The 14,605-nt window shown below is 48.2% G+C and overlaps 1 protein-coding gene across 1 annotated transcript; it reads left to right on the forward strand.

The window, feature by feature from the left end:
• Positions 1 to 2,161: 2,161 nt before the first annotated feature.
• Positions 2,162 to 2,725, forward strand: LAJ45_03714 (uncharacterized protein; the record flags this gene model as incomplete). The annotated part of the gene is made up of 1 exon (XM_046113298.1): positions 2,162 to 2,725. One exon carries the CDS (start codon positions 2,162 to 2,164, stop codon positions 2,723 to 2,725), a length of 564 nt encoding a protein of 187 aa, XP_045973591.1.
• Between the last annotated feature and the right edge of the window lie 11,880 nt (positions 2,726 to 14,605).

The following is a 14,605-nucleotide window of genomic DNA, read 5'->3' on the forward strand; positions in this document are numbered from 1 at the left end:
CAACCACTCCCCCACCGAAGCCAACAGACGAGCTCATGGGTCATCTGCCGCTGGTGGGACTAACTTGTAGGCTAAGCGTCAGGCGAGCTTATAGGTCCCACGCGCCGCCTGCGATAGTGTCTGGCGCGCCGAGCCAATGGGTTGGTGCACCAGAGGTTGTGCGGATAAGAGGTTGTAAGGGGAGCAGGAAAATGAAGGGAGACGACGTGGGTGGCAGGAGGGGCTTAGCTTTGTGCCATGGCCTGTTTGCGAGAAACTTGTTGTTGTATTTAAATTTCTGGGTTGTTGATTTACTTGGGTAGTGGCGTTGGTTGTTGTCGGTAATGGTTGACAGTTCCCGGAGGTGTAGAAGTGAGGGATGGTGGGTCGTTGGTGGTAAACTGCCGAACTGAGCATGGTATTACCATTCTCTAGACCTAATGGTCTTCAAATCCCACCGAAAGTATCTTGGAGTGATGGAGGACTCACATTGACAGCGAAGGTATCCTCTGATTCGTGGTTTGAAGAAGGAGTGAAGGGAGAGGTGGGAGGGTGTAGGGTAGTATATATACACCCGCCCACAATCACACTCGTTTCAGAGTTACCCTTGATTCCTTTGTCTGAGGTTTGAAGATTCTAGAACATTGGGAATGGATACAAATTTAATGCCAATAGTAACCCTAACCCCGGCCCTCACGCAGAACTCTCCGGGGTCTCCGCTTAACGGTGGTGGGGTGAAATTAGTAAGATATAACAGCAATAGTGGAGGCTAGAGGTACATGCAGGCTTAAGCTGGTAATAGAGGACAACTGTAATGCAGCCCCATATATGTCTGCCGTCCATTCTTACAAGGATAGATTACTGCATTACCGGTAGTGGTTAGTTCATACTTAGCAACACTGTGCTCATACATGTACATGTATATACATGTAGCGCTAGGGAGGACAGTTAGCGTTCTACAAGTTAAAGAGATACACCAAATGTTCTCCTCCATATCTTCACAGCCATCAAGCTCCTCTTTTCCCACAAACCAAGCCATCTACATCACCGGTCGGGGGCCCGGCTTCGATTCCTTGTCCGTCTCGATAGACAAGTCATCATTTTCATTCGCCCACCACGCCGAACGAGGGCTATTATAATTTAACATTAGAAAAGATTTATTACTTTATAAAGATACTTTTTGAGCCTCTCCTAAGATTATCAGCGTAAATAAAAACAATCCTTAAATAACATGTTTACAAGGAACTCAAAACGCAAGAAGAGCTTATTGCCAAAAAAGGCGAATCTCAGCCTTATTTAAGCTCTAACGTGGCTTATAAAAGCTTCTGGCGCTAATATAATCATGAAATTCGCTGGTGGTTGCTTTAGAGTTGGAATTAGTATTTCTATGAGTCTGGTTTCCGGGGGAAAGGCCCCAGTTTACTCAAATTAGCCCCAATCTAGCCTATTTTAGGCATAATCATGACCATTACTCAGGATTATGCATGTTTTTCGTCTCTTAATTTGCAATCCTTGTTGTCAAGGCTGATATTCATCCAAGTTGTGATGTACTCATTCATGCGATATCACTCGGTCCTTCCAGACAATGGCCGGGATGGCCCATGGTCATTTATGCTGGTGGGAAAGGAGAGAGAAGGTGCTAAATAGTGACAAAGATATAAATTGCCCGCGCTTTGTGAAACCTTATAATCACAGCTTCTATCTATTCTGCCGGGAATATTCCCATTATACCCCACGAAAACCCCACCTGTATCATGTTTTCCCGGGACAGAGAAGGAATTCCATTATCTGTATATCAGCTATCATACGAAGGTAAGCCAAACACAGTCACATTATAGGTACATGTGGTTAGTTAAAAACGTGCAGCGGCTTTGAATGATCCAAAGCAAAGAACTGATTATTCCCCGGTTTCCAACATAAGTACGGGGTTCTCCACTCCGGTAAGATATCGGGGAAGCAGGCAATTCAAACAGACCAAAAAATCCCAGATCAAATTTTCCGGCAGTGAAGATGTGTCCCTCTTGCCAGTTAACAGGAATATGGCACCAGTTGTCACCGTCTCCCAAACCCCGGTCTCGGAAGTCTTGCCAGCTGTCCACTCATTCAAAAACCTCAAAATGACCTTCATCCCTCTCTCTTCCGTTCCTCTCTCCAGTTTAATTCCGCTCCACCCGGAAGCATCATGCGCACCCGCTCCACCCGCAACGCCAAAAAGCGCCTCGCTTCGCCAGCGCCCTCCCCGCCACCACCACCAGAATCGGCCCTCGCAGCGCTCATCGAAGTAAAAGGCGACCACCCCAACTACGCCGCCCACCTCCAATACCTCGAAAAGCACCCGGAGTACACACAAAAGGCCGCCTGGTCCGTCTTCATCCACCTCTCCCTGCAGCGCCTGTCGGTGCGGTACTACAACCGGGTAGTCTACGAGCTCCGTGCTGCACCCCGAGGTATGTCTATTGCGGCAGGCCGCGAGTGGGCGCGGAGGGTGTTCCGCGGTGGTATTCTGTTCGCTGAGGAGGAGGTGGGAGATGTGTGGGGGGTTGTGAGGGCGGAGATGCAGCGGCTGAGGATCTGTGCGCGGGTGGCGGAGAGGGAGATGGATGTGTTGTGGAGGGTTGTGCAGGCGTGGAAAGAGGAGGGGTGGGATGGGAGGAAGGCGATCTGTTGGGCGCATTATGAGAGGAGGTGGATGGGGAGGTTGAGGAGGGAGGGGGTTGTGGATGATATATTTGATGTTTTGGTGTGAGGGTAAGGGGTTCTTCATGGGATGGGGGTTCGCCTTTGGGAGCCTGAGTGTAGGTTTTGATTATCGAGTACTGGAGCTTTCGAGTCCAGGTGTACTATATTCTGCTGCTTATATAGTAGGCCTTTCTCTTGAAACAGGGCGCTCGGCACATTTCATAGTTCTGGAAGATTCTCATCATTTCATTATAGTATTTGTCATCGGCGTATGACTCACTTTCCTATTAGTCATTCTATTACTCACACGTTCATGACTCATTATATTTCTTTTGTACTACCTTTCATTAGTATAAATACGGGGCATTCCCCCCTCTAGCTAGAACAATAACACGATCAACTACTTCACTTCTCCTACATACTTTCTCTAGGTTATGAGCCCGGAGACCACTCACGCTTATACACTCTTCACCATTTTTACCACAAAGTACACTTTCTCGTTTCACTTTCAATCATGTCTGAGAGGAGCATCAAAATTCCCGCACTCCCATGCAAGCTGGATGGTCAAGGCCATTACACTGTATGGAGGGACCTTGCTACCCGCATGTTGAAAGTTCACGATCTGTGGAACTTGGTCAATGGTTCGAGTAAGCGTCCCGTGTTGACAACCACCACCACTACTGTACCTACAACGGCACCACAAGCAACAGGAAGCGCAGCCGAGGCTGATGAAGACGAAGAAGAAACCTCCGACAATGCCGAAGAAATCAGCGATTGGGACAAAAAGGATAACCTCGCGGTCGTATTCCTCCAATCTAACATCGAATTCGAAGTTATTCTCACGCTGACACCAGCCGACACCGCACATCACCTCTGGACTCAACTCGAGGACAGATTCGATCGGAAAACCGTCGCATCCCTCCACTCGCTCCTCGCTAATGTCGTAACCCTACAGTACACACCCGACAAGGGCATCAAGGAACATCTAACCCAGTTTAACACTCTTTGGTCATCCCTCCTCACTAGAACTAGTAACTCTACGGACAAGACCAAAGACCCACTCGGTTACCACCTTCACCAACTCGCATCTGTCTCAGAAGCGAAGGCATCCTTCCTACTCCTCTCACTCCGGCACGAATCCCTCGAATCAGTCGTAGATAACCTACAAACCAAGCCCAACGTCACTTTCGATGACGTTTACGAAAAGCTGTTGGATCTGGACTCACGGCGCAACAACGATGGACAAGCGGCTGGAGAAGCCTACACAATCAGGCGAGGAAACCCAGGACACGGAAACAACAACAGAGTCAGGAGGCCACGCAACAACGAAACAGGAAATCGGGACGTCACATCCACCTGGTGCACCAAGAATGGAGAATATGCAAAAGGCCACACGCACAAAAATTGCCGGAAACTCAAAGCTTTCAGAGACAAGGAGAAGTCCGCTGCATCTGGCAATCTCAACGTCGCGTCTGGTACTGCATTTCACACAAAACTTGACCTCTCTTGGATCCCCGATCTTTCTGGCCTACCCGCACTCGAAGAAACCGATGTATTTACAATGCCGGTTGACTTCGACCTCACCAACATCTCAGATGACACCTCGGATATTACCATGGAAGACTACTTTGGTTTCATTGCAGGACCTTCCACCACCGACAACAAGGCATGGATCTTCGACCCTGGTTCAACCAACCACATGACCGGAACGCTGGTTACCGACCCAACTCCCCACACTGGAACAGTTACCGTTGGAGGAGGTCGCAAACTCCAGATAACCGGAATTGGCAACGTCACCATCAACGGATCACATGGCCTGATCACTCTGCAGAATGTATTCTTGATCCCCGAATTAGGCAACACCAACCTGATGTCTTGGTCTTGCATCGCTAAAAAGGGATTCACCACAACTGGGACGGAAGACGGCTTTACCATCTACAAACCAAACAGCAAGGAAATCATCGGGATCGCTAACGCAAATAGTACTGGTCTTTACATTTTCGAAACCAAGGAACCCTGCGCACACCTCTCTGCCGCCACCAGCTTCTATGACTGGCACCAACGGCTCGGACATCTCCCCGCTTCCTCGCTCTCACGGCTTCGCACCATGGTCGCCGACCCCAAGTCTCTCCCCACATCTGGTCACATGGAAACATGCAACACATGTGAACTCGCCAAATCAACCAAGTCTCACCTCGCTCCCCTCACCGAACCACAATCCAAACAACCACTGGAACTAATACACTCAGATCTGAGCGGCAAGTTCTCGACTCCTTCTCTGGGCGGTTTTAGTTACTATATCACCTTCATCGACGATTACTCTAGGTACGCTCACCTGTACTTCCTTAAAAAGAAGTCAGATGCAGCAGCTGCCACGGAACGATATATCGCATACATGGAAAATCAATTGGACAAAACGGTTAAACGGTTTCGAAGCGACAACGGTGGCGAGTACATCTCCAATGACCTTCAACAATTCTTTGCCTTCAAAGGCATAAAGCATGAATTCACTGTACCTTACTCTCACGAGTCAAATGGAACAGCAGAACGCTTCAACAGGACTATAGCAACAATGGCACGATCCGCCTTGCTCGACCACAACCTCCCAAAAAATCTATGGGCAGAAGCGATCAACACCATGGTACACGTCAAAAACCGTCTCCCGCATAAGTCACTCCCGAATATGACACCATACGAAGCACTTACCGGCAAGAAACCCTTTATTGGGCACCTCCGATCCTTCGGTGAAACAATGTTCATACACATACCCGTCGAAGCACGACCAGCAGGAACAAAACTGGACGCAAGGGCAATAACGGGACAATTCTGCGGGTACGGAGACTCTGAAAAAATCTGTCGCGTCTACATACCATTACAAAGGAAAGTAGTTCTCTCTCGTCATTTTAGGTTTAAAGGTACATCCGTAGGGGAAGAAATCGAAGTCAAAACAAAAACCGACACACCCCCTAAACCAAAACAAATCGAGATCAAACAAGAACCACTCTCACGTCCGTCAACACCAAAACAACATAGAACATACGACGACGACCCAAGTGACGACGACATGATCAACCAACAGATAATGCGCGAAACCATGGAACATTTCTCCGACACTGATTCGGAAGACCACGCAAGTATAGTGGGGGCCGGCTATACGAGGCCCGCCACTGAACGTACCCCGCATGATGATAATGAAACAGATACTGATCAACCGAGACGTAACCCAGCAAGGGAACGGAAAGCTCCGGTCAGATACGGACACAACATCCAACATGACACCACCCTAACAGAACCAACAAACTATCACCAAGCGATCAACAGTCCGGACTCCGAAAAATGGCAGAATGCTATGAAAGTTGAACTCGACTCACTCGCAAGGAATAACACATGGAATCTGGTCAACACACCGGATCACCGCAAACTGGTCGACTGCAAATGGGTATACAAAATTAAACTCGGGCCCGATGGCAACCCCATACGGTACAAAGCCCGACTAGTCGCAAAAGGTTTCTCACAGGTCCCTGGTCAAGATTTCGATCAAACCTATGCCCCCGTCACCCGATACGAATCCATCAGACTACTCCTCGCTCGCTGCCTTCAAACCGGTGGCCAATGCGATCAGATGGACGTCACAAGCGCATTTCTATACGGCGAACTTAAGGAAGAAATCTACATGAAATCTCCTCCAGGCTATCCTACTCCCGGCAAAGCATGCAAACTAATCAAATGCATCTACGGCCTCAAACAATCCTCAAGGGAATGGTATGCCCGCCTCTCAAAAGCGCTAATCAAAATAGGATTCAGAAAAGCAGATTTCGACCCTTGTGTCTTTATACACAAAACAGGGGAAGTTGTCATTGCAATATACGTGGACGACATCCTCATCTTCTATTGGTCCGCTGAACGCAAAAACCGCGTCAGCCTCCTCCTCCACTCGGAATTCGAAATGACGGAAACTGGCACAGCCAACTGGGCACTCGGAATCCATCTGATCCACACTAAGACTGGCATCATCCTATCACAAGAAGCCTATCTCAAGCGTGTACTTATCAAATACGGCTTCAACGAATCCAGACCTGTGGCAACACCCATCGACAATAACGTCCACCTCCAAAAAGGAACGGAATCTGAGAAAATCGACGATCCAATAATTTATCAGTCGATAATCGGTTCACTCATGTATGCAGTAATCGGCACTAGACCCGACCTCGCTTACACCGTCACCATGCTCTCGCAATTTTCCTCCTGTCCCACCAAGGCACATCTAGCTGCAGTCCATCGCGTCCTTCGCTACCTCAAGGGTACCCTCGATTGGTCACTCTTCTACGCCAAAACGCCACCAACTGCACTAATTGGCTATAGTGATGCAAGCTATGCCTCCGACATCGACGATCGCCGCTCATTCACCGGCCACTGCTTCATGCTAGGGGAAGCTCTCATCTCCTGGCGCTCTTATAAGCAACGATCCGTCGCCACTTCTACAACTGAAGCGGAATACATGGCCCTCTCAGACACCAGTCGACAACTGATCTGGTTAAGGAATGCAATCCACGAGCTGGAACGAAAACCGAATCTCTCTTTTATTTTACGAGGCGACAACAACGGCTCCCTCTCTTTGGTTAAAAATCCTGTCTTTCATAAAAGGTCTAAACACATTGACGTACATTTCCATTTTGTTCGGGAACGGTTTGAGGATGAATTATTTGAACTGGAATATATTTCTACGAACGAGAACGTAGCGGATTTACTTACAAAGGGATTGGATAAAGGCAAACATGTTTTATTTTCTTCTGCTATTCACTGTGGCTCACGAGGGGAAGTCTTGAAACAGGGCGCTCGGCACATTTCATAGTTCTGGAAGATTCTCATCATTTCATTATAGTATTTGTCATCGGCGTATGACTCACTTTCCTATTAGTCATTCTATTACTCACACGTTCATGACTCATTATATTTCTTTTGTACTACCTTTCATTAGTATAAATACGGGGCATTCCCCCCTCTAGCTAGAACAATAACACGATCAACTACTTCACTTCTCCTACATACTTTCTCTACTTTCTTCATTAGAGTAGCATCTCGTCCGCGAGATGGGCGGTAGATCAAATCAATCGTGGTAAATATGATAAATCCATGAGATGTCATAATGCCGCCCACTCTAATTAACACAAGTAAACTTGTTCTTACTATTTCCCAGAACCGTCTTCAGGGTATCAAGGTAGCATAGCTCCTACTGCTACTTTCGGATAGACCAGTGCGCTTCTCACTGTATGTTCATTGCATGTCTTCCCTTCTGACAAGCAGGCTGCTCCATTTAGTAAACTTTAGTATTCCAATCCCTAACCCCATCTGCGCGGATCACGATCTAGATGCGTATATAGTGTTTACTACTTGCATTCCTGGTACGGTGGAGGGGTGTATCTGCGGGTCCTAGGACTGATCTACAGGCTGGAAGGCTCAACAGCTTCCCAACAGACAACCCCCGCACACGAGTCCAATATATCAATTCTCCCACACTTATACTTCTATCTGTTGGAATTGGGTTCCGAGCCTAGGAGCAGTGTCCTAATACTCATTAGTATCGGTATATGTGTCAATATGTAGTCATATATAGACTATTCTAAGAACAATAGTCTTGTATTGATAATTATAAGGGCTTTCTATATCTTGTCAAGCAAGTCAATTAAGAAAGTCAAAGGTCTTCTGCATTTATTATGCTTTATTACTATTTATTAAAAATCCCCAACACTATCTAGTCGCCAAAACCGAGTGATCGTTCATCAGCCTACAGACATGTTTAGTCTGGAGGCACTGCCAAGGCATCGATAGATATCTATAATCGGTACCCCGTTGCAAACACTAGGCACAGAAGATACTTTCTATGCTTTGTTTCTAATACAGTATAATTGATTGCGAGTAGGTACTGTACATGACATCTATGCCCTCGTACCACCAGCTATAGGCTAGCAAGCAGGTTCACAGGGTATCTCATATAAACCATACAGCAGGTAGCCACACCACATTCATTTCTCTTACAAAACTAGGGGCGCCAATGAGCCTTGGCCCAAACCGTGAAGCCCGAGCTCACTTCGGGCAATTTGGGCCGGGCCTTCTGATAGATAATATGGGTCGGGCCGGGCCTCATGGGAATCAAAGCCCGGGCTACTTGAGCCCTCTTTGGGCCCATCAAGAATCGATATTTCCAGCCTCAATGTTGAAGATCATGTCATATTTTTCATACCCTGACCTCCATATCTAGGTGTTCCCAGTCATGAACAGGGCATATAATACATTGGGCTCTTCAAGCGCTGAGCCCGGGCATGCCCGGGCTTATGAACGTGGGCCAGGCCTAGGGCAACAACATCGGGCTTTGGGCCGGGTATGGGGTGTTTCAAGCCCGGGCCGCCCCAATAGAGACCCTGTAGCCAACAATATATCCCGGGTTATGTTACCCGTCCCATTGAGAAAACACATGAGCAGGAACCCGAAGACCGGACACATCACACTAGCACTGATCACGTGACCGAAGACGGCCCGATCTGTAGAGCTTGTGAATGGAACGGGATATCTGGCATGACGTACTGCGGGGGGGCAAGTTCCTCGCCGGCTAAGCGAAAAGCTTTTGGAACAGAGCACTTAAAGTACGTGGTAGAGTATAAACTGTTCAATGAACCCCCAATACTCCCTCACCACCCCCCCCCAAATCAACCAAGCAAAACTTCCGACCCAGGACTCGATGACCGCTCACCAGGTCTTTTTCCGATGCGTATAGCTGAGGGAAAAGACAACCCAATGGAGACTGAGGAGGAACCGACAAAGCCCCGGGAAGACAACACAGTGCGGAGAAAGGGTATGCGGGATCAAAGGGCTTTGAGAGAATCCATTGGGGGATGTGGAAGACAGTTCCAGGAGTCATGAAGACGCTTCCTAGAATTGGGTCACTAGTCAAATATCATCATACCTCACTTGGGAGCTGTGAAAGACAGTTCGAAGTCATGACGGCACTGGCCGAACTAGAGGTCTTGTGTACAATTGCAGGGTCCGATTGAATCCCTGGCACTCTCGTGAGACTCACAACAACGAAAACCACCCTGCGAATCGAGATCTTCGGACCCATTCCTGGCAAGAGTTGAACTTTCGTTGGGCAAATCCAACACTCTCAACTACATCCCTCGTTATAGGATCTGGATCATTACCGCCTCAATTTGGGTTCGACGTTGTTGTGAGTAGTTAACCCTCTATAATCCTATTGATACCGTTCTTATCCTCTAACACTATAGCCAGAAAATATCGACATTTCTTCCAGCAGCACTCTGATCCTCGACTATCTCTCCAACAAAATGTCCGAAATAAAACTTGATGACCTTTCCCTAGGCCTTTCTTCGGTGCGTATAGCTGAGGAGAAGGACATGATGGACATTGATGAAGGAAAACGCCACGGGCAGTCAACACGGCGGGGAGAGAAGGGCTGACCGATTCAGTGCGACGCTTCAGGGCAGCTTGGCCTTTCAGGAGAGCACCACTCAACAGCTGGAATCCATTCAAACAAATATCTCCAGTCTGTAGAGCTCTATCACCACTCTCGGGCGGGAGGGAAGGTTGGAAGTGATGAGGGAACTTGCGGGGCTTGAACGGCAGGGTCGGAATCAGCACACCTCAGTCGATAGGCATATGATGGAAGTGAGGAGAGCACTTGCGGAACTCAGGGGGCAGGTGGGATATCTCCACAGAACAGTGGATAGGCGCATGACGGCTCCTATCGCTCCGGCACCACCCCCCGAACCCGAGGTTGCTGAAAATGCCCCTAGTACCGCCTAGCGTGATGTAGAGGGCCACGATGACTTCGCGGGACACAACGACGAAAGGAACAATTGTGTTAAGATGTTCGTGGATATTGAACATTCAGGAAGACAGCACTCAATCACACTAGGCACAAGGTGCACTACCCGCCAGATCAAGCCTCAACTAAAGCATATAATGAGATGCGAAGCAAACATCTTGCAGCCATTATCTGGCCTCCGCGTCGTTGTGAGGAGCATGTGGACAACAGGAGGTGCGACAGGTGTTCCGGAAGAGCTGAACATTTCAAGGAAGGGGGACCTCCAAGCAACTTAAAGGATGATCAATGCGTCTCATGCATGGGTGAACATGGAAACACCACATTTTACCATACGGTATAGGGCGCTCGGGGTAGGCTTTAACCTTACGAACAAAATCCACATATCCTAGATCTATCTTATGCTAACAAAGGTCTTAGTTCCTGCCTCATTGATTATCATGTTGGTTCCCGCTCTGTACGTTGTTTGTCGTGGTTGCCCTCACTATTCTGTTTGCAATTTTAGCGGCCATCCCCGATCAAGCTTCGAAGAGCTCCATATATGCGAACTTTGGTATGACTCCTTCGATAAGGTATGACGTCGGGAATATTCTAATGCGATTGCAATGATAGTGAGCATCGTAGCCGGATGGATTTACCGATCCTTCTCACTCACATTTGGGTAGGCTTTCCCATCGTGGCGTAACTTGTCCAGGAAAGGATTGCTGACCAAATCGCAGACTGTTGTTTCCGTAGCGCCTGCGTGCGCTGTGCAAAGGAAAAACAACTCTTTCTTGTACCTCCTTTTTACCCCTAGAAAATTAATATATTCCAATCCATTCATCAAGACCTCCATTTGGTCAAGTGCGCGCTCCTCGATTTCAACATCAAGTTTACACTTTTGCGAATATCTGTATATAGCAGGTTATTGTGTTGAAATGTTAATCCATGTTTAGAGAGAATATGCTGTTGTAGAAGTTTCCAAACCGCCAGTCCATCTGTAGCTAGCAACATATTTTATGATTTGAGCATGTTTTCGCAGCGGGGAGAGTGTCATAGACGCGTTTGCTGCAGAGCACCCTCAACGCAAAGGAGAGATATAATTCGACATGTAACCAACCTTCCTTTTCAGCGTTGCTAATTAACATTATAATGCAAGCATTCGGAGAAAAGACTGTTGCCATAGGCCAGTTAGGCTGTTGTAAATCCGAATCCGACTCCAGGAACGTTTTATGCGGGGTTTCGTTTACCGGTTATCTGATTGAAGCTGTTTGTACTGAACCGTTGGAGTGAATTGTTGGTATGGTTCTTGCGTTCCTAAATACCCGGTTTCCTGTTATACAGACAGTTTAACCGTCTATACAAACCTGGTTCCGACGCTCGAACACATCTTTATCTCGCTGGAAGGTAGTGTTCGTGAGCTTGAACAGACTATTTCACAGACTGAAAACCCAGACATGGAAGTGCCGTTTGGATGGTTCACCCCACCGGCCCAGACCCCCGGAGTAAACCGTTGTCGCTTTTGAATATATGGTAAAATGTAGGTTATTCTGCTGAGGCACTCCCTTCAGCAGTAGGAACGGGGTTTTCTCTTTTCAGCGAAGTTGAACCCAACTGAACAGAACTGCTCTGACTGACAATTATGTCGACTGAATCAAAACCGGTTTATATATTGCGAACCTTTCTGAGGTCTTGGCACTAGTCTAACAAGAACTCCGCTCCAAAGGTGTTCAGGGTTAGGGTTTCCGTACTTTGTATGCGGCGTTCCAGTTGCTCAAGCGGGAAAATGAACCGAACATAATAGTGGGGAGGCGGGGCTGGGTGCTGTCTTTCAAACGGTTCTAGAAAACTGGGTGGAACTGATAAACTGAAAAACCGTTGGAAATACTGGAAGGCAGTTGGTCTGGTGTACTCATGGTGAACGGAGGAAGTGTTCGAAATACAGAACAATGCATGTCTTTATCCCTCGTTTCTCCCTCTCGATACAGCGGAGGCTATCCGCTCTTATATACGCAGCGCCTTTCTGTCATCATGCTTGTCTACTCTATCTCCGCGCGTACGCCACCCCCGCGAAACCACAACCCCACCCAGTGTAGCGTGCAACCATATATAATAACCACAATACTCCACACCTCAACACCACTTTAACCCAACGTCTCCTACTATATACCCCTCGCCCTGTCTGCTCACGAATCAGCGGTCATCTACTCTCTCCAACCCCCCTCCTGTAGCAATGGGCTATACAGTAACGCCCCCTCCTGCACCAAACTTCTACATGCCACCCGAATTCTTAAGAGATCTGGTTAAAGACACGCTACAAATACACATACGAGTACAGACGGCTCTCCTATCAGTACAGGCTCTTTCCCTCCGAGGAATATCAGCTGGACCAGGCGCTTACAAGGGTCGCAAAGTATGCTTCCCCTACCAAGTGGACCAACCCTGCGGCGTTCGATCTAGCCGGAAGTATGTGTAACCTTCCGGTGCCCTCTCCATCGTATCCTCTACCCTTTCCTCCGCTGTCTGATGCCACCTCGGTCTATTTTACACGATGTGTATTTTACCCGCTAAAGACGCTCACACAACATAAAACAGTTATCGTAAACGGGAAGCGCTATGTAGACGATGAAGCGTACTGGGAGGGTCTCCTCGAGAAAGACGGTGAGTACCAGATAGCTTACGGTATCTCACCCCCACCCTCCCATCGGCACCCCTTCCACATCCTGCGTCTAACCCCTCAGTACGCCGTCCCTTTAGCAAAACACCCTTGGCCCTCTGGCTCTGGGATTGGGCCCACCACACCCCTCTCATCGACACAGCGTCCGTCCCACCCCGCAATCCCGCCTACAAAGCCAGCACCGCCGTAGCCCGCCTCCTAGCCTGTGGCCTAACACCGTACACGCTTCCAGAGACCACCCGCACTTGGACGCTCTACAAGTGGTGTGCCAGCATCCCATCGTGGGTTATAGAACCCGGGGGCGAATCCACCGATGACGACGTGGTTCTGGGGGAATGCGGTTTGTAGGCCTCCGGCTGTGTGCCCGAGGCGATGGCCGCAGCCTACATGATGGATCGGGGGGTGGTTTTTATACTAGGGCGGTGGTGTCGTAATGTGGTAACCTCAGTTGCAGCACCTCCGGGTGGGTGAGGGCGTCATGACGTATGTATATATATAACGACTATGTGACGTAAGAAAATGGCCAATGGGTATATTAGATGGCCATACAGCTTTCTGGCTTACGGGTATCGGATGCACCCTTCTTTTATGAGGCCGTCCTACTCTTGAGAAGACCCATATTACCTCAGATCGCCGACATCCAAGTTATGAGAGATCCAGAGCCAGAATAGTAGGAGAACGACTTGAACAATGCATGCATATCTCTCCAATTGGCATCCTTGGCTAATTTATTAGTTTCCCGGCGGAAGGCGCCTGGAAAAACTGTCTAACTTAGTTGAAGTGAAGTTAAACGGTGAAGTTGAACCATGAAGGTTGGATTAACAGACACGTGACGGCTTATCAGCGGCGAGCAATCAGCGATACTTACCATGAACAAGAAACCTATAGATTACTAAAGCAAAATCCCTCCACTGAGGGGTTCCAATGGTAGAAACCGGATGATGGATAAGATAAAACCGCGCCGATCACTAAATCGGCAAGCCCAAACTGTGCCAGCTGCAACAACCATTTATCTTGACAATTTGAAACGGTTTCACTGTATAAGCTGTGGTTCTATGTCTTGGCATATATACCCCAATGGATTCCGCAAAATACGTGTTCATGATCTCCGGAACCGGGTGCTCGAGCACCGAAACCAGGTATTAGACCCCACCAAAAGGGCTTAAATAAACCGTTTGAACCGTGGGTATAACTGGCTTTGAACATTGTTAAACCGTTTTAATCAATTGTTGAAGTGAGTAAGAACTCTTCACTTATACGGTTCAGTTGAACTGGTTTGAACTCCATAACCGGAAACCCATTGGAACCGTCCCGGGTCTCCTATTCTTGCTCAGGCATATTTGTATTGAGGGCTTGACCCGGCCCAACCTCAAATTCAACAGGGCGACTGGGCCTATGGTATTCATGTCCGGGCAAGCACTTTTGGGCCGACACCCATTGGAGCCCCAGGTATA

This window comes from Morchella importuna, assembly GCF_003444635.1.
Source record: "Morchella importuna strain M04M26 chromosome Unknown Morimp01GS008, whole genome shotgun sequence".
In the NCBI taxonomy this organism is placed as follows: domain Eukaryota; kingdom Fungi; phylum Ascomycota; class Pezizomycetes; order Pezizales; family Morchellaceae; genus Morchella; species Morchella importuna.